This window comes from Numida meleagris, unplaced genomic scaffold (genome assembly GCF_002078875.1).
Source record: "Numida meleagris isolate 19003 breed g44 Domestic line unplaced genomic scaffold, NumMel1.0 unplaced_Scaffold250, whole genome shotgun sequence".
Taxonomy (NCBI): Eukaryota; Metazoa; Chordata; class Aves; order Galliformes; family Numididae; genus Numida; species Numida meleagris.
The window spans coordinates 133,700-154,208 of record NW_018364306.1 but is presented as its reverse complement, the minus strand read 5'-3'; the positions used below and the strand labels follow the sequence as shown (position 1 = coordinate 154,208).

The 20,509-nt window shown below is 63.6% G+C and overlaps 1 protein-coding gene across 1 annotated transcript in view; it reads left to right on the top strand.

Moving 5' to 3' along the window:
• The window catches only part of LOC110390922 (dedicator of cytokinesis protein 2-like), a 52,590-nt gene that overhangs the window by 2,899 nt on the left and 29,182 nt on the right, over positions 1-20,509 (top strand). The window contains exons 7-27 of the mRNA XM_021382513.1: positions 47-182; positions 302-456; positions 572-653; positions 1,575-1,710; positions 2,531-2,606; positions 3,093-3,172; positions 3,432-3,557; positions 3,772-3,896; positions 4,487-4,585; positions 4,736-4,808; positions 5,555-5,658; positions 7,874-8,063; positions 10,944-11,041; positions 11,247-11,336; positions 11,485-11,585; positions 11,706-11,840; positions 14,512-14,623; positions 17,443-17,513; positions 17,773-17,879; positions 18,696-18,823; positions 18,976-19,020. Coding sequence (XP_021238188.1) covers positions 47-182; positions 302-456; positions 572-653; positions 1,575-1,710; positions 2,531-2,606; positions 3,093-3,172; positions 3,432-3,557; positions 3,772-3,896; positions 4,487-4,585; positions 4,736-4,808; positions 5,555-5,658; positions 7,874-8,063; positions 10,944-11,041; positions 11,247-11,336; positions 11,485-11,585; positions 11,706-11,840; positions 14,512-14,623; positions 17,443-17,513; positions 17,773-17,879; positions 18,696-18,823; positions 18,976-19,020 — 2,269 coding nt within the window. The remainder of the gene's footprint in view (positions 1-46; positions 183-301; positions 457-571; positions 654-1,574; positions 1,711-2,530; positions 2,607-3,092; positions 3,173-3,431; positions 3,558-3,771; positions 3,897-4,486; positions 4,586-4,735; positions 4,809-5,554; positions 5,659-7,873; positions 8,064-10,943; positions 11,042-11,246; positions 11,337-11,484; positions 11,586-11,705; positions 11,841-14,511; positions 14,624-17,442; positions 17,514-17,772; positions 17,880-18,695; positions 18,824-18,975; positions 19,021-20,509) is intronic.

The window sequence follows — 20,509 nt, the reverse complement described above, 5'->3', positions numbered from 1 at the left end:
CCCGGCCGGGCTCTGGGCCTCAACTCAACACCCCCCCCCCCCGCAGGATCCTGGCGCTGGACCTGGTGGTGCGGGACGAGGACGAGAACATCCTGGACCCTGACAGGACCAGCGTCATCAGCCTCTTCCAGGCGCACAGGAGGGCCGCACAGACCATCACCCAGCGCATCCAGGAGGAGACGGTGAGAGCGGCGCCGGCCCCATGCGCCAAGTGCCCACGGCACCGCGCACAGCCGTGCCCCACAGCAATGCCCCACGGCCACTTGCCACGTGTGGGGCTGAGCGGCCTCGTGCCCCGCAGAGCTCTCAGCAGAGCCAGCCGGGCTGCAGCGCGCGCCTGGCGGCGTCGCCCTCCCACAGCCTCTACCTCTGCGTGCGCAACTTCGTCTGCAACATCGGCGAGGAGGCGCAGCTCTTCATGGCGCTGTACGACCCGGGGGAGCAGCGCATGATCAGGTGCAGTGCTCCCCCCACGCGGCGGTGCCGGCTCCCGTCCCTCTGCTCCTCCGCGGCCGTGGCCGTGCGGGGCACCCCGGCCCCTCTGCACGCGGCTCACGGTGCCTGCTCACAGCGAGAGCTACGTGATCCACTGGGCCAGCACGGGCGTCCCGCGGGACATCGAGCTGCTCAACAACCTCCGGGCCATCTTCACGGTGAGCGCGGGCCCTTGCCCACCCGCTCCGAGTCTGTGGCCGGGGGCTGGCTCTCGTCCTCCCCGCCGCGCTGCCTGCCAGCAGCTCCCTCGGTGCAGCGTTTGGGATGCACTGGGGCACCGTGCGTGCGGGGATCCCCAAGCCTGTCACACTCCACATTCCCCCCATGCATCCCAGTCCCAGTTCTGCCCCTCTGCGCGTCGTCTCCTGGCTGCCCCGTCCTCCCATGCCCCACGCCGTGCCCTCCCCTGGCCCCGTGCCCACCCTCGCCCCGCAGCCAGGCTCGTCCCGGTTTTGGCTGCCTGCAGGGAGCCGGGCGAGGAGCAGCTCCTGCTGACTGCGCAGGTTTCTGCTGCTCGAGCGGAGCTGTGCTGACCCTCAGGAAGGCCCGAGCCATCGATATGCAGATGAGCCGGGAAATCAATGTAAATGAGCAGCATCAGCACTTCCAGCCGCACGGTCCAATTCCCCCAGCGCTCGTTCCCCTCCGATCCCTGCCTGTGGCTGGCACTGCGTCCCTGTGCCACGTCCCTGTGCTGCAGCCCCAAGGGGCAGTGCCCACGGGACCTGGTCTGGCCGGGATGCCTGGAGCTGGGGTGTATGGCTGCTCCCCAGGCCCAGCACTGCGTCAGATCTGCCCCATCTCGAGGTGCTGTGCCATGCTGCCCATGCCATGGGGACCCCCTGGGGCCATCATCTCCACCAGCCCGCATTGTGCACAGAATCCCTGGGCTCTCTGCTGCAGCTTTGTGCCTTCTGTGGGGCACAGCAGCAATCCCTGGCCCCAAAAGCAGAGCCCTTTAGCAGCTCTGCACCCCATTAACTGCACCCCCAGTTATCCTCCCAGGCAGCCGTAGCTCGCCGCGTTCTCCTGGCAGCGGAGCGTCCTCGCTCAGTGCTCACACCCTGCTGTGCCCTCAGGACTTGGGCAGCAAGGACCTGAAGCGGGAGAGGCTTTTCCTGGTGTGCCAGATCATCCGGGTGGGCCGCATGGACCTGCGCGAGACCCTCAGCCGCAAGCTCAGCACGGGGCTGCGGCGGCCCTTCGGCATCTCGGGTGAGGGGGGCTCGGGGCAGACCCCAGCAGCACACCAGCCCCGTGGGCAGCTCCCATACCCAGACCCCACCCTCACTGCTCTGCCCTGTTCCCCCCGTGCTCGTTTTCCCCATCACCATCGCTGCACTGGGCTGGGATCCGCAGGTGGTGCCAGCAGAGCCCCCTGGAGCAGGGACCCCTCCTGGAGAGGGGAGTGAGGGAGCTCCCCTCACCCCACCCTGCCCTGACAAATGCTCCTGCTCTGGGTATTGATCCTCTTTGGATGGGCCTGGTAGGAAATTATCGATTTTAATTGGCCAATTAGTGTGCACTAGGATCTCGGCCACGAAGTAATTGCCAGGTGAATTATTAACATACCGGCAGGTAATTGCGCTCCGAGCTGAGCGTGTCTCTGGGAAGGGAGCAGATGGATGGTCCTGGTGCCGTGGAGCAGCATCCTATCCCTGCTGCCTGGGGCTGCTGCAGGGCTGGGGGTGCCACCAGTTTGGCTGCACAGACCCCATGGCAGCCCTCCCCCCATGGCGCTGGGTCCCAACCTGTGTCCACCCCCAGCAGAACCATGGGCACGGCATGAGTCCCTGCCCAGAGCACCGTGTGTCTCGGTGCCATCCAGCGCCAGGTGGCAGAGGGGTCCTGGTGGGACACAGTGACCTCCCCAGGAGCAGTATCCTTGCACAGCAGGACACACACTGGGGTACAGGGCGGGGTTGTGGCTGCAGAGGGGACAAAGCAGTCCCTATGTGCGTCCCCAGGAGGATTTGGCACTGTGGTCTGTGGCGCTGGGGCTGCAGCCATGGCCGCTGTGTTTGTGCCATTGCAGTGATGGACATCACCGACATCACCAAGGGGAAGTGCGAGAGCGATGAGGACAAGCAGCACTTCATCCCTGTGCACCTGTGAGTCCCGGGGCTGAGGGCAGGCAGTGCTCTGGTGGCCGGGCTGATGTGGGGACAGCGGTGGCACGTGGACAGTGGTGGCACGGGAACAGAGGTGGCACGGGGCAGCAGGAGCGCCAGAAACAGAGAGCAGATATTGCTGGGAACTTTGGCTTTGCAAAGGGACTGTGCATCCCTGGGGCACAATGTCATCAGGACTAGGAGCTCTGTAGGGTTAGAAGAAAGGGTATTGATACGGGCTACAAGATGCTGAGGGATATGGATCCTCCTGGAGCTCCACTGGGGCTCTGTGGGGGTGGGGGTGATGTGGTTCATCCCACCCCAGCCTGGGTGCTCTCCTGCACCTCCCTATGGGGGGGCTGTGCGGCTGGTGGGATGGAGAGCCGTGGGGGCCCGACTTGTTGTGCTGCTGTTGGGGGGGAGCAGCAGTGCTCTGCGAGCCCTCCCAGCTCCTCCAGAGCTTCCCCCCGCACTGGTGTCTGGCAGGGCGGCCGCGGAAAATGACTTCCTTCACAACATGATCAGGAAAGCAGTGGAGGGGAAGGACATCAACCACAAAGGACAAGGTAACAGACCCCCCTACTCCTCATTAAACCTGCAGCAGACACCAGTTGTAATCGTGCTCCTGTGTGCAGCAGGGCTTGTGGTTGGAGCTGTCTTGGCAGTCGGGATCAGCCCTGTGGAGGGGGGGGTATCGCCTACCCCAGCACATCTCAGGGCTGTGCCCCGTGGGAGCAGCTCTGGCTGCAGCTTTGCCCCGTGGGCTGGCTTGGGCCGGGCTGGCGCCGGCCATGGGGCTGACATCCCTCGCTCTGTCCCCCGCAGGATTCTGGGTGTCCCTGAAGATGCTGTGGGGAGACCTGAACCAGGTGCGCAAGGACCACCCGCACCTCGTGGACCGCAGCACGGTGGTGGCACGCAAGCTGGGCTTCCCGGAGGTCATCATGCCAGGCAAGCAGGGAGCAGCACCGTCCCGCCCCGTCCTGCAGCGCATCCTGCTTGCAGGAGATGGCTGGCAGCGCTCTGCAGGGGGCTGGGGAGGGCAGAGGGCACGACCCTGGTGCACGTGTCTGTGCCACCCCCCGTGCCAGGCGGCAGCACGGGGCGCATGGGCTGGCGGTGCCGGCTGCAGCGGGACCCGGCTCGCTGAGCGCGCTGCTCCTAGGGGACATCCGGAACGACATCTACCTGACGCTGGTGCAGGGTGAGTTCGACAAGGGGAACAAGAAGACGCAGAAGAACGTGGAGGTGACGGTGTGCGTCTGCGACGAGGCGGGCAACGTGGTGCAGGTACAGCAGGCAGCGACAGGGCAGCAGCTCTGTGCCCGGAGCAGCCCCTGTGGCAAAGCGGTGCTCCTGAGGTTGTCCTTCAGGATAAAGCCTTGGGAAGGTGGTGGGAAGGGACAGACCCAGCTGCTCCCGCCCCCGTGTGCCCGCTGCCTTGTCTCTTTTCCAGGGTGTTTGCTTTCATTGCAAACCGTTCTTATCTGGCCCGTGGGAACAGGTTGTTAATTAGCGAGGCGCCTGTTGGGCTTCTGCGGAGATGCAGTCCCCATCTCTTTCTGCCCGTGATAATGAATTTCCCGTGGGGCGGTGGAATTCCAGCCCTGAGCACTACCGGGCACGTGTGTCCCTTCCCATCGCCTCTTGGAGGCTGCGGCAGCGCTGGCTGCGGCAGATGGGGACGGGGAAGCGTTTGCCTGCCTTCAGAGCACGGCTGGGGAGGGATGCTCCAAGCACATCCCCACGCTGCCGGGGCTGTGTGGGAGCAAAGCAGTTCTGGGGCTTCTGGACCGCTCTGGTGGTGGCTGTGCTGGGTTAGCAGGTCATGTAAGACTTGCCGGGAGCTGACCACGAACATCTCTCTGCCCTCCCTTCAGAACGTGATTTACCACGGGGCGGGGGACAAGCCGGCCAGCGAGTACCGCTCCGTGGTGTACTACCAGCAGCGGCACCAGCGGTGGATGGAGACGGTGAAGGTCTGTGCTGGTCTGCGCCGAAGCGCAGGGTTCGGATGTGGCAGCTCCCGGCCCTGCACCTGTGGGGCTCTGGCACAAAGGGGGGGGTCAGGGCCAGCAGGGTTGCCCAGCCCCTGCCCTCCTGCTCTCACGTGGGCTCCTCTCCCTCAGATTGCGGTTCCCATTGAGGATGTCCACAAAACCCACCTGCGCTTCACCTTCAGGCACCGCTCCTCCAGTGACAGTAAGCATCACTCTGTGCATTGCTCCTCTCGTGGCTGCAGCAAAGGGGTGCTGGCTGTGGCTGGGGTTCAGAGGCAGGAGCCCCACAAGTGGCCTTTGTTCTGTTCTGCTGTGAGGCACGCCAGGGCTGCTGTGAGACCTGGGTTTGCAGCCAGAGGAAGCGAGCTGCTGGTCCTGGTTTGTTCTGTCCCGGCTGCCACGGAGAAACACAGACCTCGGGATGTCACTGCCTCTGTGCAGCAGCTCCCGGGCTCCGTGCTGGCACTGCCTGTGCCTCGTGGCTGTGGGCTGCAGGGAGCGGAGGGGCTGCTGCCAGCTGCTTTGCAGAGCCGAGAATCAGAGGCCGTGAGATGGCGTTGCTCCGAGCACATTCCTGTGGGCTAGCAAAGGAGTGGGAGCAACCCACAGCTGCAGTGCTGGGCACGGTGGTGGCCTGGCCTGTCCCAGCTGCAGGGAGGGTGCCCGGGCCGGTGGGCACTGGGTCGGCTGCTTGCCAGCCTGACCCTGCCTGCCCCAAACCCCATTCCGTCCTCACAGGGATGCAGTCGTCCCCCCCCCGCTCCCTTGGTTCTGGTGTTCTCTCCCTCCCTCGTACATGTGCCACAGCTGCAGGTCCTGCATGCCTCAGTGCATCTCATGGTGCTCCGGTGGAAGGCAGCGATGGCCTCGGCACCGTGGCCCCGCGTGGCTGCGCCCACCCTTCCCCTGCGTTGCCTCCACCTCCCTCTGTGCCCTTTTCTCTCCCAGCTAAAGACAAAAGCGAGAAGATTTTCTCCATGGCCTTCGTGAAGCTGATGCGCCCCGACGGCACCACGCTACGTGATGGGGAGCACGACCTCATCCTCTACAAGGTACAGTGGAGCGTGCTGTGCCGGCCCCGGACGGTGCCCGCAGCCACGTGCGCAGGGTCCCCGTCCCCATCTCTCCCCGTCCTCGCGGGCCCCACCACGGCTCTCTGCACACATCATCTCTAACCCCGCCGTGCGCCTCGGCGGTGCCAAGTTTTGTTTAGGAAAAGGAACTTCAATGTGTCAGCCCCAGCAGGGAGCGTCCTCGTGAAGACGTTTTGCTGTGTTTTACCTGATTTCACCGGGCTTTGTCGGCTTAAAACCGCTGGGCCTGTTTTGATTCTGAGAGAGCACAGAGGAAATGCGAGGAGGGAGCGCTCGCTGTTGGTTAGAGCAGCGCAGCTGGTTACGCACGCGGCCGGTGCTCTCCTGCGCTGTGTGATGGGAGCTGAGCTCGGTCGTGGCCGTGGAGAGCGGGGGGGCTGCTCCCTGGGCTCCTGCCCCACACATCCCCATGCCACCGCCTCCATCTGCCACGGGAGGTGATTCCCTCTCCCAGCCCCCGGCTGCTCCGGCACTTAGCTGAAGTTTTCCATGGTTTTACCGCTATTCCTGGAGGTCGCTGCCACCACTCTGGGTGGACCCGGTTCCCCACACAGGTCCCAGAGGTTTGGGGACACTCAGCTGCCATCGCTGTGCAGCTTTAGCCAGCCCTCCCCATCGCTGTCTGCACAATGGAGGGGTTCCTCCTCTCCGTCCTCATACCCCTGTCCCTTCCCGTGAGCAGCCCCAGTGTCTCAGCGCTCCTCCTGCTGCGACGGGGCCCTGGCAGCAGGCACCCAGCACCCCCACAGTGTGGCTGCACTGTGCCCCTGGCACCGCTCTCACTGCTGCAGTGCTGCCCACATCTGCACGTCACTGCCCGGCTGCCTGTGCAGCTCCCACCTGTCCTCCCGTCCATCCCAAGCAGCCGTGTGCTGCCTGCAGCCTGCCCAGATCTCTGGCCCGGTGCTGCCCTTCTCGACCCTCATTCATCATTTTGCTGATGCCTGGTCTCCCTGCAGCGAGCTGCCGTGCCCGGCGTGGTGACAGAGAGCGGTGCTTTTCTTCCCCAGAAGAAAAATGCATTTAAGACCTGTTATCTCATCCTTCCTCTGCACAGTACTGGGGCAAAGCACCCGAATTCATTAAATACTGCTGCAGCCGTGCTCCGTGGCTCTCCTGGGGCCTGCCCTGTGCCACATCCCCACGCAGAGCGGCACCGGCTGCCTTCAGGGCGTCCTGGAGCAGAGCAAAGCCTTGCACATCTCCCTGCTGCGTGCACTTTCTGCTTTTCAAAGAGTTGCTGCTGCCCTTGCTGACCCCGCCGCGTTCAGCAGATCCGCAGCCTCCACGCAGCGTTGCCGTGCTCCATGCTGCCCGCCCGATCCTGCGGCTTTCTGCTCCTCCCGGCAAGCAGCGGGGCCGGGCTCTGGCAGGCAGGAGATATTTCATCTTTATCTTTGTTTGCCAGAGGAGCGTGAACTCCATCCTCGCAGCTCCTCAGGCCTCTGGCAGGCAGCTGCGTGCGGGCGCTTACGCGCCGAGGGGAAAAGCGAACCAAGAGTTCTGCAATCTTTGACCTTCAACAGAAGAGAAGTGGTTGGGGTAAAGACAAATGCTCGTTGCTGAGCTGTGTTCAGAGCTCCGGGCAGCAGTGTTCCTGGGGACAGGGATGAGTGGGGCTCCGTGGTCCCCCCGGGCTGGTGGCTCTCCTGGGCCGTGTCTTTAGGGCGGGTAGCGGTGACAGCAGCGGGTCCCCAGCCTGTGCCACCCACGCAGGGACCCGGCTGCGTGCCTGCCCTCGTGGTGCGGCTCATGGACACGACTCATCCATCATGCATTGCTGCTCCAGCCCCGCAGCCCTCACTGCTGCCCTCTCCCTGAGCTGCCGACCTCTCCCCACGTGCTCCCACCCGCGCTGTGTCCCCCAGCTGCACCGGCCAGGACGTGGCCGCCTCCCCCCGCACACAAGTCCCTGTGGAGCTGTGTAGGATGCAGCTTTGTGAAATGCTCTGTGCAAGTTAAGCTCAGAGGAGCCCTCAGCGTGCTGATTCCAGGCCGCAGCGATGCCTCAGAGCCAGGAGCCACAGACCTCTTGCTTCCTGCACTGGGGATACCTGCTCGCTTGCAGCTCTGCTTGTTCCCTTGCCCCGCAGCCACCGCAGCACATGCAGCCACCCCGCGCCTTCCATGTTCCCCAGTCACGTGCATGTGTGTGAGCCGTGCTGTGTTGCAGGGGGACAGCAGGAAGCTGGAGGATGCGGGCTCGTACCTGGGGCTGCCCTCCACCAGGAGCCCCTCGGAGCCCCGGATCCTCTCCGGGTCCTCGTTCCGTGTGGGTGGGAGCGCGTCGGGCCTGGCCGTGTCGGCACGGGACAGCTTCCAGATCTCCACGCTCGTCTGCTCCACAAAGCTGACCCAGAACGGTGAGTGCTGCCCGGGGCGCGTTGCTGGCCGTGCTGCTGGCAGTGGGCTCTGAAGGGCGATGCGTGTAGCTGAGCGTGCAGCCCTGCTGCGTCAGCAGGAGCATTGCAACACCTGAAAATAGGAGACGCCTTGAAGAGCAAATTCTGTAGGAATTACAGCAGTGAGCGCCCCAGGTCATTGCACCAGGTGTTGAGCAGGCACTGTGCTCTGATGGGCCGCTGGTGCCAGGGGATGGGATGGTGCATAGCTATGCCCCACAGCCCGGCTGTGTGTCCCTGTGCTGAGCACATCAGTCCCTGTGCACTGACCCTGCCAGCCCTGGCCATCCCCACCTGCCCCCACCTGCCTGTGACCCATAGCGATGCCGTCCTGGGGAGGGCTCTGTCTGGCTCTTCTGCCTGAGCCGACCACGTGTCCTCAGGGGCAGGGAGCAGGACCGGGCCTGCTCTCGTTCCCAAAGAGATGGAATAAATACAGCTTGCACGCCTCTATCCGCAGGGGCTGATTAGGAAGAGGGCTGCTGTTATCCCCTTGTTACAAGGGAGCAGTGCTGCAGAGTGATTTACAGCCAGGACACGGGGAGTGCTGGAGCCCTGAGGGGGGCTGGGGTTGGGGCTGGGCACAGCACGATGCTCACTGCTGTCACCAGCAGCTGTGGGGATGCTGCAGAACCAAGAGCGCGGGGAAAGCAGAAGCGCTGAGCGCTGACATCCTGCTTTGACATCCCCAGTGCTCTGGAGGGAAACTGCAACCCCCGAGCTGCTGCAGGGCCCTGGGTTCCCGTGGCTCTGGGGCTGCTGTGTCCCAGGTGGGTGCTGCCCGCGGTGGCCGCATCTCTCCCTGTGGTTGCCATCCTCGCCACGTGGCACCGCTCGCTGCCGGCTCTGCGCGCTGCCGAAGGCTCGGGGCTGAGGCTCAGCGCTGCTCGTTTTGTTTTTATCGAGGTTGTCTTTTTGCTTATCGCTCTCCTGAGCCCTCCTGAGTCAGCGGCGGATTGCTTTTCCAAGGCAGGGCAGCCAGAGCAGGGAGCAGCAGGCTGCAGGTAGCGGCACGCACCGTGCTGAGCCCAGCCCTGCCGGCGGCCTCAGGCAGCGAGCAGCTTCTTGGCCCGCGCAAGCCCCTGCAGATGGTGATTAATCTGCTCACACCCCTGAGGGAGCCGAGCGGCTGCCTCCAGTCTGGGAGCTGGAAGGAGCTGCTGAGTGCTGCTGCCGAACGCTGCGCGACCTCCTCTGAAATCACGGTGGGAACAGGGATGCCGTGTTTTGAAGCGCTCGCTCTCTGTTGCTGCCGAGCTGCAGCTCTCAGCCCTGGTGGTCCTTTGCTCAGTGCACCGAAGTCAGCGCGCGTGCCCTCTGAGCACAGACACGTCAGCATTTAGGGAGGGTTTCTGCCTCGTACAAAATGGTTTGGGATGCAGCAGCACAAAGAGGTGCGGGCAGCCTTGGCCGAGTGCTGGCAACTAGGCCAGCAGCTCCACGTGCGCATCCAAAGCAAACAGAACCTGGTGGGCAGTGCAGGGTGTCTGCTCCAAGGGCTGAGGGAGCCGCACTGTGCCCTCACCAGGGCTCGCTTTGGGGGCTGTGCAGCCGAGGGAGCAGCCAGGGCTGTGCCCCGTGCCATGTGGTGGTGCCAGTGCTCTGTGCCGTGTGCCAGTGCTAGGTGCCATGTTGGGGTGCCAGTGCTCTGTGCCATGTCATTGCATGTGTCAGCAGCAGGAGCAGCAGCCCGTCCCTCCCCAGGGGGCACAGACACACAGACACGGGTTAAAGCTGTGCAGGAGCACTGGCAGCAGATGGACCCTGTGGGCACTCGGTCCATGCAGAGGAGCACGGCTGGAGCAGCGCCCGATGCTTTGCTCCCACACCACAGTGCCTCCCATGCAGGGCTGGTGTGTGGGAGCGCTCAGCTCTGTGTGTGCTGCACGCAGTGACGCAGCTGGGGACACCGCAGTGGGGCTCCCAGTGCTCGGTGACTCAGTGCTGCTGCACCAGTTGGGTTTGGGACCGGTATGGTTCAGCGCGAGTGGGGTTTGGGGCTGCTGCAGTTCAGCTCATTCTCTTCCTGCAGCGTGAGAACAGCCCCTGCAGCACTCATCCTTCAGCCAGTGGGGTGTTATGTTTCTGTGGGAGCGAAGTCAGGAGGTTTCTGTGCTGAGCAGCCTCTACACTCAGGGTCGTGCGCTGCACGCATGGCAGCTGCAGCCATCTCCTCACCACTGCAGCGCACTGAGCTGGGATGATGCTGTGGTCCCTGTGGGCTGCACGGCGTTGGAGCGATGCTTTACATCCCTGCAAGCACCAGGGGTGAGGTCTCCCGTGTCGTTTGCCCGCAGCCCCGCTGGGGGTCTGGACCCCCCCTCATACGGAGGAGTTGGAGGCAGCCGCACACTTCCTCTTTTGCTCAGGGTTCTTCTTATGCAGAAGTGAGCTGCAGGGTGCAGGGTGCAGGCTCTGGGAGGGCTGTGGGGCCCCCACCCACCCTGCGGCAGAGCCCGTGGGGGGCAAGGTGCCCCCAGAGGGGTGCTGCCACAGGTGGCCCAGCTGCAGAGCACAAAGGGTTAGGGCTGAGGTTAGGGTTAGGATTAGGGCTGATGTTTGGGTTAGAGTTAGGGCTAGGGTTGGGGGTAGGATGTGCGGGGTGGCTGCTCCATCCCCCTGCGTCCTTTGGTGCTGTGCACAGTGTTAGGTGCAGGCACAGCTGGCCCCCACCCATGGCTCTCCCTGTCCTTGTGGTGCATGAGGAACTGCATCTCGTCCCCAGCAGGGCGCCGCCTAGGGCAGAACGGTGCCCAGGGTCCCTGATGCGGAGCCTGGGGTCCCTGATGCGGAGCCTGGGTGTGCACAAAGCCTGTGCTGACCTCTCCTTCCTCCCTGCAGTGAACTTGCTGGGGCTGCTGAAGTGGCGGGCCAAGCCCAGCCTGCTGGCAGGGAACCTGCAGAAGCTGATGCATGTGGATGGAGGGGAGGTCATCAAGGTAGGAGAGGGGCTGCTGGCACACAGCGGGCGGCCAGCTGGGCTGGGCCCCAGTCAGGAGGGGGGAAACGTGTCCTGGAAATGGGCTGGACACCTCTGAAGGAGAAAAGCTGTGACGGGACAGCAGCAGCTCTGTGCTGGAGGTACCTCCTCCTCACGGTGCCGTGAGCGCTGGAGCCTTCTTCACTGCCATCTCCTCCCTGCAGTTCCTCCAGGACACGTTGGATGCTTTGTTCTCCATCATGATGGAGAACGCGGACACTGACGTCTATGACATGCTCATCTTTGATGCCCTGGTAAGCAGGATCTGTTTCCCAGCTGAGCTTTCGGCAAAGGACCCGACCTGGGTGCCCACCTTGTGCCCAGGTCCCGCCCTGTGTCCGTGTGCTGGTGCCCAGGGGCACCTGGCAATGCCCCGTGCTGAGCTGCACGGCCTCTCCCCAGGTGTTCATCGTGGGGCTGGTGGCTGACAGGAAGTTCCAGCACTTCAACGCTGTCCTGGAGGCATACATCCGCCAGCACTTCAGTGCCACACTCGCCTACAAGTGCGTATGGGGCACCAGGGCTGGAGCAGGGACCCAGGGGCAGGAGCTGCAGCGGGGCACAGCGCCGGGCCCGCACGGCAAGGAAGTGCCACGCTGTCCTCACGCATCCCCGTCCCATAGGAAGCTGATCGCGGTGCTGACGCAGTACGTGGAGCAGGCGAGCCGGGGGGAGCCCTGCGAGCCCCTCCTGCGCACCTTCAAGGCCCTGGAGTACATCTTCAAGTTCATCGTCCGCTCCCGGCACCTCTTTGCCCAGTAAGTGCCACGTGTGCGGAGATGGGGCTGGGGGGAGCGGGGAGGGTCCCGCGGGGTCTGTGCACTGCGGGTGCACACCTGAGGGTGGTACCCACGGCTCCGGGCGCTGCCGTGTCCGCCGGTCCTTGGCCGTGCTCCGCACTGCTGTCTCTCCACCTGTGGAGGTCTCTGCCCCTTCTCTGCCACGTGCAGGGCTCCCTCCTGCTGCTGCCGGTGCCGGTGCCAGCAGCGCTGTCTGTGCCCGGGGTGGGGGGGCCGAGGCGCGGCGCTGCGGGAGGACGTGGGCTCTCAAAGCCGCCGCGCTGGGTGAAGCACCTCGCCGTGCTTGCCAAGCACAATGGCAGCGAGGCAGCGGGTCGGCGTCAGTGAGGAGCGTGCCTGCAGCTGGGTGGCTGTCGGATTAATCCCTGCTGGATCGGATCTGCTGCCCGCGAGAGTTGGCACGTGGTGCCCACGATCACGGTGCTGTGTGCTGGTGTGGGGCGCAGAGCGTGCACCCCCCAGGGCTGCGGCCCCACTCTGCCCTGCGGTGCTCGGTGCGGCTCCCGCTGCGGCGGCCTCGGGAAATAACATCTCCTCTCGTGTGTGTAAATCACAGCATCGTGTAGAGTAGGGCCAGAAGGGACACGCAGAGGTCAGAAGTAAACTCCTGCCCCAGGGCGGCGTTGGCTCTGCTTCCGCCGCTCCTGACAGATGGCTTTTGTCAATGCGCTCTTACAAACCTCCCTGCTGCAGACAGTGATGCTCCCCGGGCAGCCGGCGCAGCTCAGGGCCTGGCAGCCTAGCGCACACCCCCTGCCCTTGCTGCTGCCCACCCCAGGAGCTGGGAGACAGCCCCCAGTGTCCTCATCCCAGCAACTCATCCCCCATGCAAAGCACAGCTCTGTGCAGGCGGCACGAGGGGCTGTGTGGCCCCACGCCCTCATGGTGCTGCTCAGGAGACGGGTGCTCAAAGCGGGGACCTCCAGGTCTGTCCAGGACCTGGTGCCCTTTGTACCCTGTGGGTGCTGTGTTCTCATTCTCACCCCCTTGGATTGCACTGGGACAGACAACACCCCCAGCCCGGTGTGCACGTGGGGACACAGAAACATCGGTGGGGGAAACTTCTGTGAGCACTGTCAGGCAGTTACCAGGAAGGGCAGGTTCTGTTCCTGTTTCATGCCAGGTATGGGGCACCAAAAGCTAAGCCTCCCCAGTAGAGAACAGAGGGGATGTGCCCTGCTCAGAGCAGTGCTGGAGATGAGGGGCCCTGTGCAAAGCAGCAGTGCTGGAGGTAGTTGCAGCTCAGGGTGGCTGCAGACGGAGATAGCTGCAGATGGAGGTGGCTGCAGATGGAGGTGGCTGCAGCTGAAGGTGGCTGCAGATGGGGGTGGCTGCAGATGGAGGTGGCTGCAGGTGGAGGTGGTTGCAGCTGGAGGTGGTTGCAGCTGGAGGTGGTTGCAGATGGGGGTGGCTGCAGATGGGGGTGGCTGCAGATGGGGGTGGCTGCAGATGGGGGTGGCTGCAGATGGGGGTGGCTGCAGATGGGGGTGGCTGCAGATGGGGGTGGCTGCAGATGGGGGTGGCTGCAGATGGGGGTGGCTGCAGATGGGGTGGTTGCAGATGGAGGTGGCTGCAGATGGGGGTGGCTGCAGCCCCATGGCTCCATCATACAGAGGAACCCACCCCTTTGCTTTGAGTGGAAGGAGAGGGCAAATCCCCAGCTCATAAGGCTTCCGGCAAAGCAAATTAATTCTAAGGAGCATTTGCAAACAGCTGTATGAATTAGTTAGCGTTAAAATAGAGGCATCCCTGAAGACATGTAGTTTTTATTCATCTTCCCTTTATCTTTGCGATCTTAGCAGTGGAATAACATGGGCTCTTCAGATCTCCCAAATTCTTTAAACGGTGCTAAATTTTGTACACAGTTTGTAATTGAAAGGAATTAGGTTGTAATTACAATGAGTTACTGCAGGTTGCTGTGTCTGTTTGGTGACATCTGCTGCAGCCAGAACCAGGCAGCGGCCGCAGTGCCGCTGCTGGGCGACGTGGTGGGTCCTGCTGCTGCCAAGGCTCATGGCAAGGTGCTCCGAGCCCATGGGTCAGGGACCCTCGTAGAAGCAAGGAAGGGTTTGAGTTGGAAAGGACCCTTAGAGGCCATCTGGTCAGGGACATCCAGCAGGGACACCCACAGCTCCATCAGTGCCCAGAGCCCCATCCCCTGACCTTGGGGGTTTGCAGGGATGGGGCACCACCGCCTCTCTGGGCAACCACTGCAGTGCCTCACCAGCCTCACTGTGAAAGACTTTTTCCTTATAATGAATCAGCATATACCCTCTTTTAGCCTGAAATGCTTTCCCCCTGCCCTATCACCAGAGGGTCTGTCCCCTCCTTTCTTACCACCCCCTCAGACACTGGCAGGCCGCTATCAGGTCTGCCCGGAGCCTTCTCGTGAGCTCACAGCCCATGGCTAACAATTCTCTATGCATGGGTCTGTTCTGCAGGTGGGCTCTGCAAGGTGCCCGGGTTGCAGGGCTCAGGTTTCCAGCTGAGGTGGGAGAAGCTGGTGGAGCCCCCATCCCTGGGGCTGTTCAGAACGGCAGAGATGTGGCCCTCGGGGCCGGGGCTCAGTGTGCACGGTGAGGGTGGCGGTGGCAATGCAGTGGCACGGGGCAAGCCTTGGCTGTTGCAGGCTCTACGAGGGGAAGGAGACGGCCGAGTTCCAGCGCTCGCTGCAGCGGCTCTTCCAGACCCTGAACCAGCTGATGAAGTCCCCATTGGAGGGGCCCACGCTGCTGTCCCAGGTACGGCGGGGGGCTCTGGCTCTGGTCCCAGGTTGGGGGATGGATGGATGGACAGATGGATGGATGGATGGATGGATGGATGGACAGTGTGCCCAGCCGGGTGCATGGTGCTGCAGCCAGGGGCGAGCTGCAGCTCCCTCCTGCAGACCTGCTCCTGGCCGGGGCAGCGCGGCCTCTCCCTTCGTTTTGCTGCTGTTTCTGTCCTCATTCTGTGGTTTCTGCGTTGCATTGCTTCGTGGCATTCTTAGATAACGCCGTACAAATTAACTCACGTTTTAAAGCACGTCGTTTGAGGATTGATAACAAAAGCAGTCCTCATGAGGAAGGGGGCTGTCCCTCCTCATCCCCTCATCGCATCCAACCACGGGTCACCCTCCTCGTTCCCACCGCGGTCCCGTTGCCCTGTAGAGGCTCCGTGCCACGGTGCCCTGGAGGACAACCCCCGCCTTTGCCTTGGGACACTACATCCCCGCGGCTGAGCTCTGGCTCAGGTCGGGGACAGAGGCGATGAGAGCGGCAGGACGCGGCTGTGGGGAGCAGGCGGGCGCCGGGCACCACGCACCCACCCCAAGAGCTCAGCGGGGACGGCAGCGATCCTGCTGCAGCCGGGCTCTGCGAGTGCACGGCCCGGGGCTGTCAGCGGGGACATCAGGGCGTGCTCCGCCCCGGGGGGCTGTGCTGGCTCCCGGGGGCGATGCGCTGTGTGCGGCTGCGGGTGCCCCGCTGCGCGCCGATGTCCGGGTGAGCGCTGCCTGCAGCCCGGCGCTGGCTCTCAGCCTCAGTGCCGCCGTTTTTCCGTATTTCCGCGCCAGCGCAGCTCTTCTGTGGGTGTGATGAGCTGCCTGCGTTAGAAGGATGGCGAGAAATGGTATTTCCCGGCGCACCTTCGTGCTGCCGCGGCTTCAGGGCAGAACAATTTGGGGATGGTGTCCCGGCAGCGCCGCCCCAACGCGGGTGACCCTCGGGGCGCTGGGGCTCAGGCTCGGCCCCGTGCCCACCCCGCTCCCGCTGGCTCCGCGCACCGGGTCCGCTTCCCCGGGCGGGGGCCGAGCTCCGCGGCGGGATCCGTGCCGCGGACCGGAGCTTCCCCGTGAGCGCGGCTGCCTTGGCTGCCGGCGCTTCCATAGGGAGGGCGGGGGGGATCGCCCGTTCTCTCGCGCTGCTCTCAGCCACGGCCCCGCGCCGGCTGCGGGCGGGCGCCGCTGGTGGTGGGTTCCTGCCGGGCACCGCGGAGCGTTCGCCGGGTGCTGCAGCGCTGGGACCCCTCGGTGCGCAACGAAGGTGGGAGAGCGGCTCTGACAGCGAGAGCACCTGAGCAGCTCTAAAAGCACGGCAGCGGGACCGGGGACGGTGACAGCGCTATGGCAACGCCAGCGCCGCCGCTCCGCGCCCATGGGAGACAGCTCACCCAAAGCTGGGAGTTAGTAGGGGAGCGACGGGGAGAAGCGCAAAGAGATCTTTTGCCGCAGTAAAACTCGCGGCTCCGTGCGAGTATTTATAAGTACCCTAGGGTATGTATGCGCGAGGATATTTCTGACAAAGGCGGCCCTGACCCGGGGCGCAGCGCGGTGCTCGGCACCACGGCCCCATCGCAGGCACCCCGTCGAGCCCCGCCCGTCTCCCAGGGGAGAACTCCGAACTCCGGGACCCCTCCGCGCGGCCGCAGCCGCGGGGCAGAGCCCCAGCCCCGCCCGAGATCCGCCGGCGGTTGACGCGCATCGCAGCTCTGCCTACTCCTGTCGTTAGAGCTGCAATTATCTGATCAGCGCGGGCAGCGTTGCTAATAGCTCGTTAGCTGCAGCGCTCCCCCGAAGGCCACCTCCTCCGAGAAGGAAGCGCTCCTTTGTTGGACTGCTTCAGGCGTTGGGGTTTTGCGCTGTTTTGACTGCTCTGTGCCACGGAAGGACCCTCATTTAGGTCTGACGAGGAGCATTGGAAGGGATGAGGCCAGGGACAAACCCGTGTGCTCCTGGGACAGGGAGCAGCCGGGCCCCCAGGCACCACCACCGCTGCTGGGCTGGCCCTGCTCCCAGAGCCCTGCTCTGCTCTGCAGCTCAGGCAGCTGAGATTTGGGGTGGGACAGAGCTGCAGACTGCGGGCACGGGCAGGTCCCCATGGCACACAGCCCCTTCCCCTCGGCCATGCCCCATTCCTGTCCCCATGGCACACAGCCCCTTCCCCTCGGCCATGCCCGGTGCTGGCAGACAGAACTCGCCGCCCATCGATCACAGATCAATGAAGAATTAAAGAGTGGCAGAAAAATTCATGTTAATCAGCCCAGCTTTGCTAAGCATGGAGGTTAATGAAAAAATCAAATGTAGGGGACGTTTTTCTGAAGCGGTGAATGTGACTGAATGAGATAACCGACACAATGCGCGAGACCAGCAGCGGTTTGGCTTTGTACAGTGTTCTGATTTAGAATTAGCGTTGTATGAATGCATTAAAATAACAGCTTTTAAATCTTTTTAGTATGTATCTTCTCAGTAGAGAAAGGGGAAAAAAAGCAATTAGGAGCGGAGAGGCGTCCTGCGGGGACGGGCATCCCTTGTGGGCAGAGCTGTGAGTGCTGGTGGCTCTGGGAGCAGTGGCCGTGTGCCTTCTGCTGGTGCTGGGGGCACCTCTGGGCCTCAGAGCAGAGGCTGGAGGCAGTGACTGCTATTGACAGGAGACACAGGTGCCATCACAGTGATTTTGGGTGCATTGCTGGGCATGGGCAGCATAGCGGTCACTGCCTTGTCCGTGCCGTGTCCGTCTGTCTGTCCTTCTGTCCATGCGCCCTGCCCCGCAGGCACGCGGTCAGAGCCCTCATCTCTCCGCAGGGGGCGGCCCTCAAGTATCTGCCTTCCATCCTGGAGGATGTCTTTGGGATCTTCGACGCCTCTGTGCTGGGGTAGGTGTCCCCGGCCCCAGCCCCACTCGCACCCCCAGGGACACCCAGCCCAGCCGCCCCCAGGATGGGCAGCGCCCCCCTCAAACCCTTCCCCGTGCAGACGTGTTGGGGTTGGCTCGGTTTCGGCAGGGATCAGTCGGTCCCCGGGGCTCTCCTGTTGTTTTCTCCAAACAAAAGGGGCGGCGGTGCTCGGGGGCTGCAGAGCGGGTCCTGGCAGCCTGCTGCTGGATGCTCGTTAATTCCCCTGTCTGCATGGCAGGGTCCTGCTGCGGGACTTCATCGGCAACCTGCAGCCGCAGCGCCTGCTGAGGCAGAAGCTGCAGTCCCTGACCGACATCGTCAACAGCAAGGTCTTCCAGTCCTACGGTGAGAGCAGAGCGGGTTCTTGGGGTGCAGCCCGGCCCACCCTGCTGGGGACAGCGCCGGGTTTAGCACGGGGACGTGTCCCCCCACCCCCCTGCCCTCGCTTCGCTGGGTTGTGTCCACAGGAGGTGAACTCTCAGAGCTGCTGCCAAAAGCCACGCGTCGCCTCGTGCCGTGGTCGTGAGCTCCTAGAACCGTTTTCAAACACATTGTGTTGCAGAAGGAACTCGGGCTTAGAGGGAGGAAAGGGGTGTAGAGAGATGGCAGCCGTGATTTTGGGGAGGGGATGCTCACTGTCCAGCGGGAAGGACGCCTTGCACGGCTCCCAGCTCTGCCTGGAGGCTGTTTGCAGCTGTGGAACCACTGAGGTTGGGGAAGGCCCTTAAGACCACCAGGTCCAACCACTGATACTCTTACCAGTCATATAGATGCTGAAAAAGGAGCAGGCTTGTTAAGTTTTGCCTGCAAGGAGGAAGGGGCTGCCAGAACGCCGGGAGATGGGCTTGGGTGTGAGGTTGTCCCAACACGCCGAGCAGTGCCGGTGTGGAGGCAGTGCTGGCCGAGCCCTGGCAGCCGGGGGCCATTGGGGTGAGAAAGTCTCCATCTGTTGAATCAAACCCAAAGCACCCTCAGCAGAGAAGCAGCGCAGAGTCTCGGAGCCTTTCCATTAGGATTTCAAGCCTTTCCAGAACGATCTGCCCCAGGAGCGGAGCAGGCTGCAGCCCAGTCGCCGTGCGCTCCCTCTGCGCTCTCAGTCCCCCTGGGTGTGGGGAGCTGCGGGTGCGCATCGCCAGCCCCACGCCTCCGCCCGCCCCACAGAGTGCCGGGACCTGCTGCTGCGCATGGCCGTGCCCGTCCTGCGGGACCTGATCGAGAGGGGCGAGGAGGAGGACGCCTGCGTGGAGCTGCTCAGCACCATCCTGGAGGTGCTGTACACGGCCCAGAAGGTACCGCCCAGCTGCCCTGCCGGGCCCCGCTCCCTGTGCTGGCTTCACCCTGGAAATTGGTGTCTGGCCACCGGCTCGTCCCTGGGGTGGCTCTGTTGGGGTGGTGCTGTCCTTGCGGGCTTTGCGCTGACTTCCAGCTCTGTTTGTTGCAGAGAGCGGAGGAGAACCGGCACAGGGAGCGCGGTGACTCGGAGCTGGTGAGTGCTGGTCCCGGGGCTCTGCAGGGGGGATCTGGGTGCCCAGGCGCTGGGGAAAGCCTTGTGCACCTCCTGCCCAGCGCAGGCCTGGGGCTGTCACCTGGGGTCGGTGCGTGGAGCTGTGCCGCTGTGGGGATGGAGGACCCTCCCTGCAGTGGTGACAGATGGGGCTGAGCTGGGAGCCCTTACCGCCCACACCCAGCTGGGAGTGCAGGACTCGTGCACAGACCTCTGCTTGGGCACCATGTGTCCTTGGTGCCTAATTTCACACAAGAGGGGGTGCTCTGAAGTGGTGCGTGGGGTGCTCGTGGACTCTGGGGCTGCTCTGATGCTCGCGGGACACCCCGAGCTGCCCCACCTGGCCCTGCTGTGCTCGCTGCCCACTCGGTGCTGGAGCACAGGGCGTGGCTGGGGCCAAGCAGGGGCAGCAGGATGCTGGAGCAGGGCTGGGTCCTGGGAAGAAGGAGCTCAGGAAGGATAGGACATGAACCTGCAACACAAAGCAGTGGACAAACGACAGCGCACAGCCGGGGAGTGCTGATTCCCACCCGGCAGGGAGGCCTGTGACCGTGGCTGTCCTTGTGGCTCCTGCCCAGGCACTGTGGGTATGTGTACGAGGACAATGCTCTCTCAGCAGTGCTCTGTGCCATGGCCTGTTTTCCACGAGGTTTTCTTTACCTCTCGCCTCTGATTTCCCTCAGCGAAGCGCTGCGGGTGAGGTGTAGCTCTCTGACCTGTGTGGCTGAACGAGACCGCTGCTGCTGCTCGGGGCTCTGCCTGCCCAGACAGCCTAGAAGCTGCTCCATGGGACCGCAGTGCCCGAACAGCCCCCAGCACTACTCCTGTGGGTGTGAGGGCTGACCCCCCTGCGCCTCCGGCACTGTCTGCCCTGGGACCTGCGGTGCTGCGAGTGCACTCCGCGCTCTGCTGGGCTGACCGTGCTGCTGGGCACTGGCTGTGGAAGAAGGCAGCCTGGCCGTGCACTGGGAGCTTTGGGTCTCGGGATGCCACAGCCACAAAACCTGGGCGGGTTCTGCTCAGCTGCAGCGAGTGCCGGGCTGATGCCTTGGGTGCAGCTGTGCCCTGTGCTTTCACTACACACCACCCCACAGCCCCTGTTGGGCCATGTCCCCTGCCACCCTGCAAGCCCTTGTCTGAGCGGGGGACACCAGCAGCTCCCAGAGCAGCTGTTCCTGCGACATTTTGGGACAGCACAGAGAGCTGTGCCCCAGCTCGGCAGGACACTGCCTCTGCCTGCTTTCCTACACTGGCAGCTGTGCCTGTGCCGTACCCTGGGCTGTGTCTGGGTGCCCTCCAGGTGTCTGTGACCCCCCTCAATGTGTCCCACAATGGAGCGGTGCATCAGCTCTGGAAAGTGGAACTCGGGCACGCAGCAGAAACAGTGAAACACTGCACTGCATCCCTGTGTGGGTGTGGGCACGGTCAGATGCAAAATGAAACGTGCAGGCTGAGGATGCAAGTGCATTCT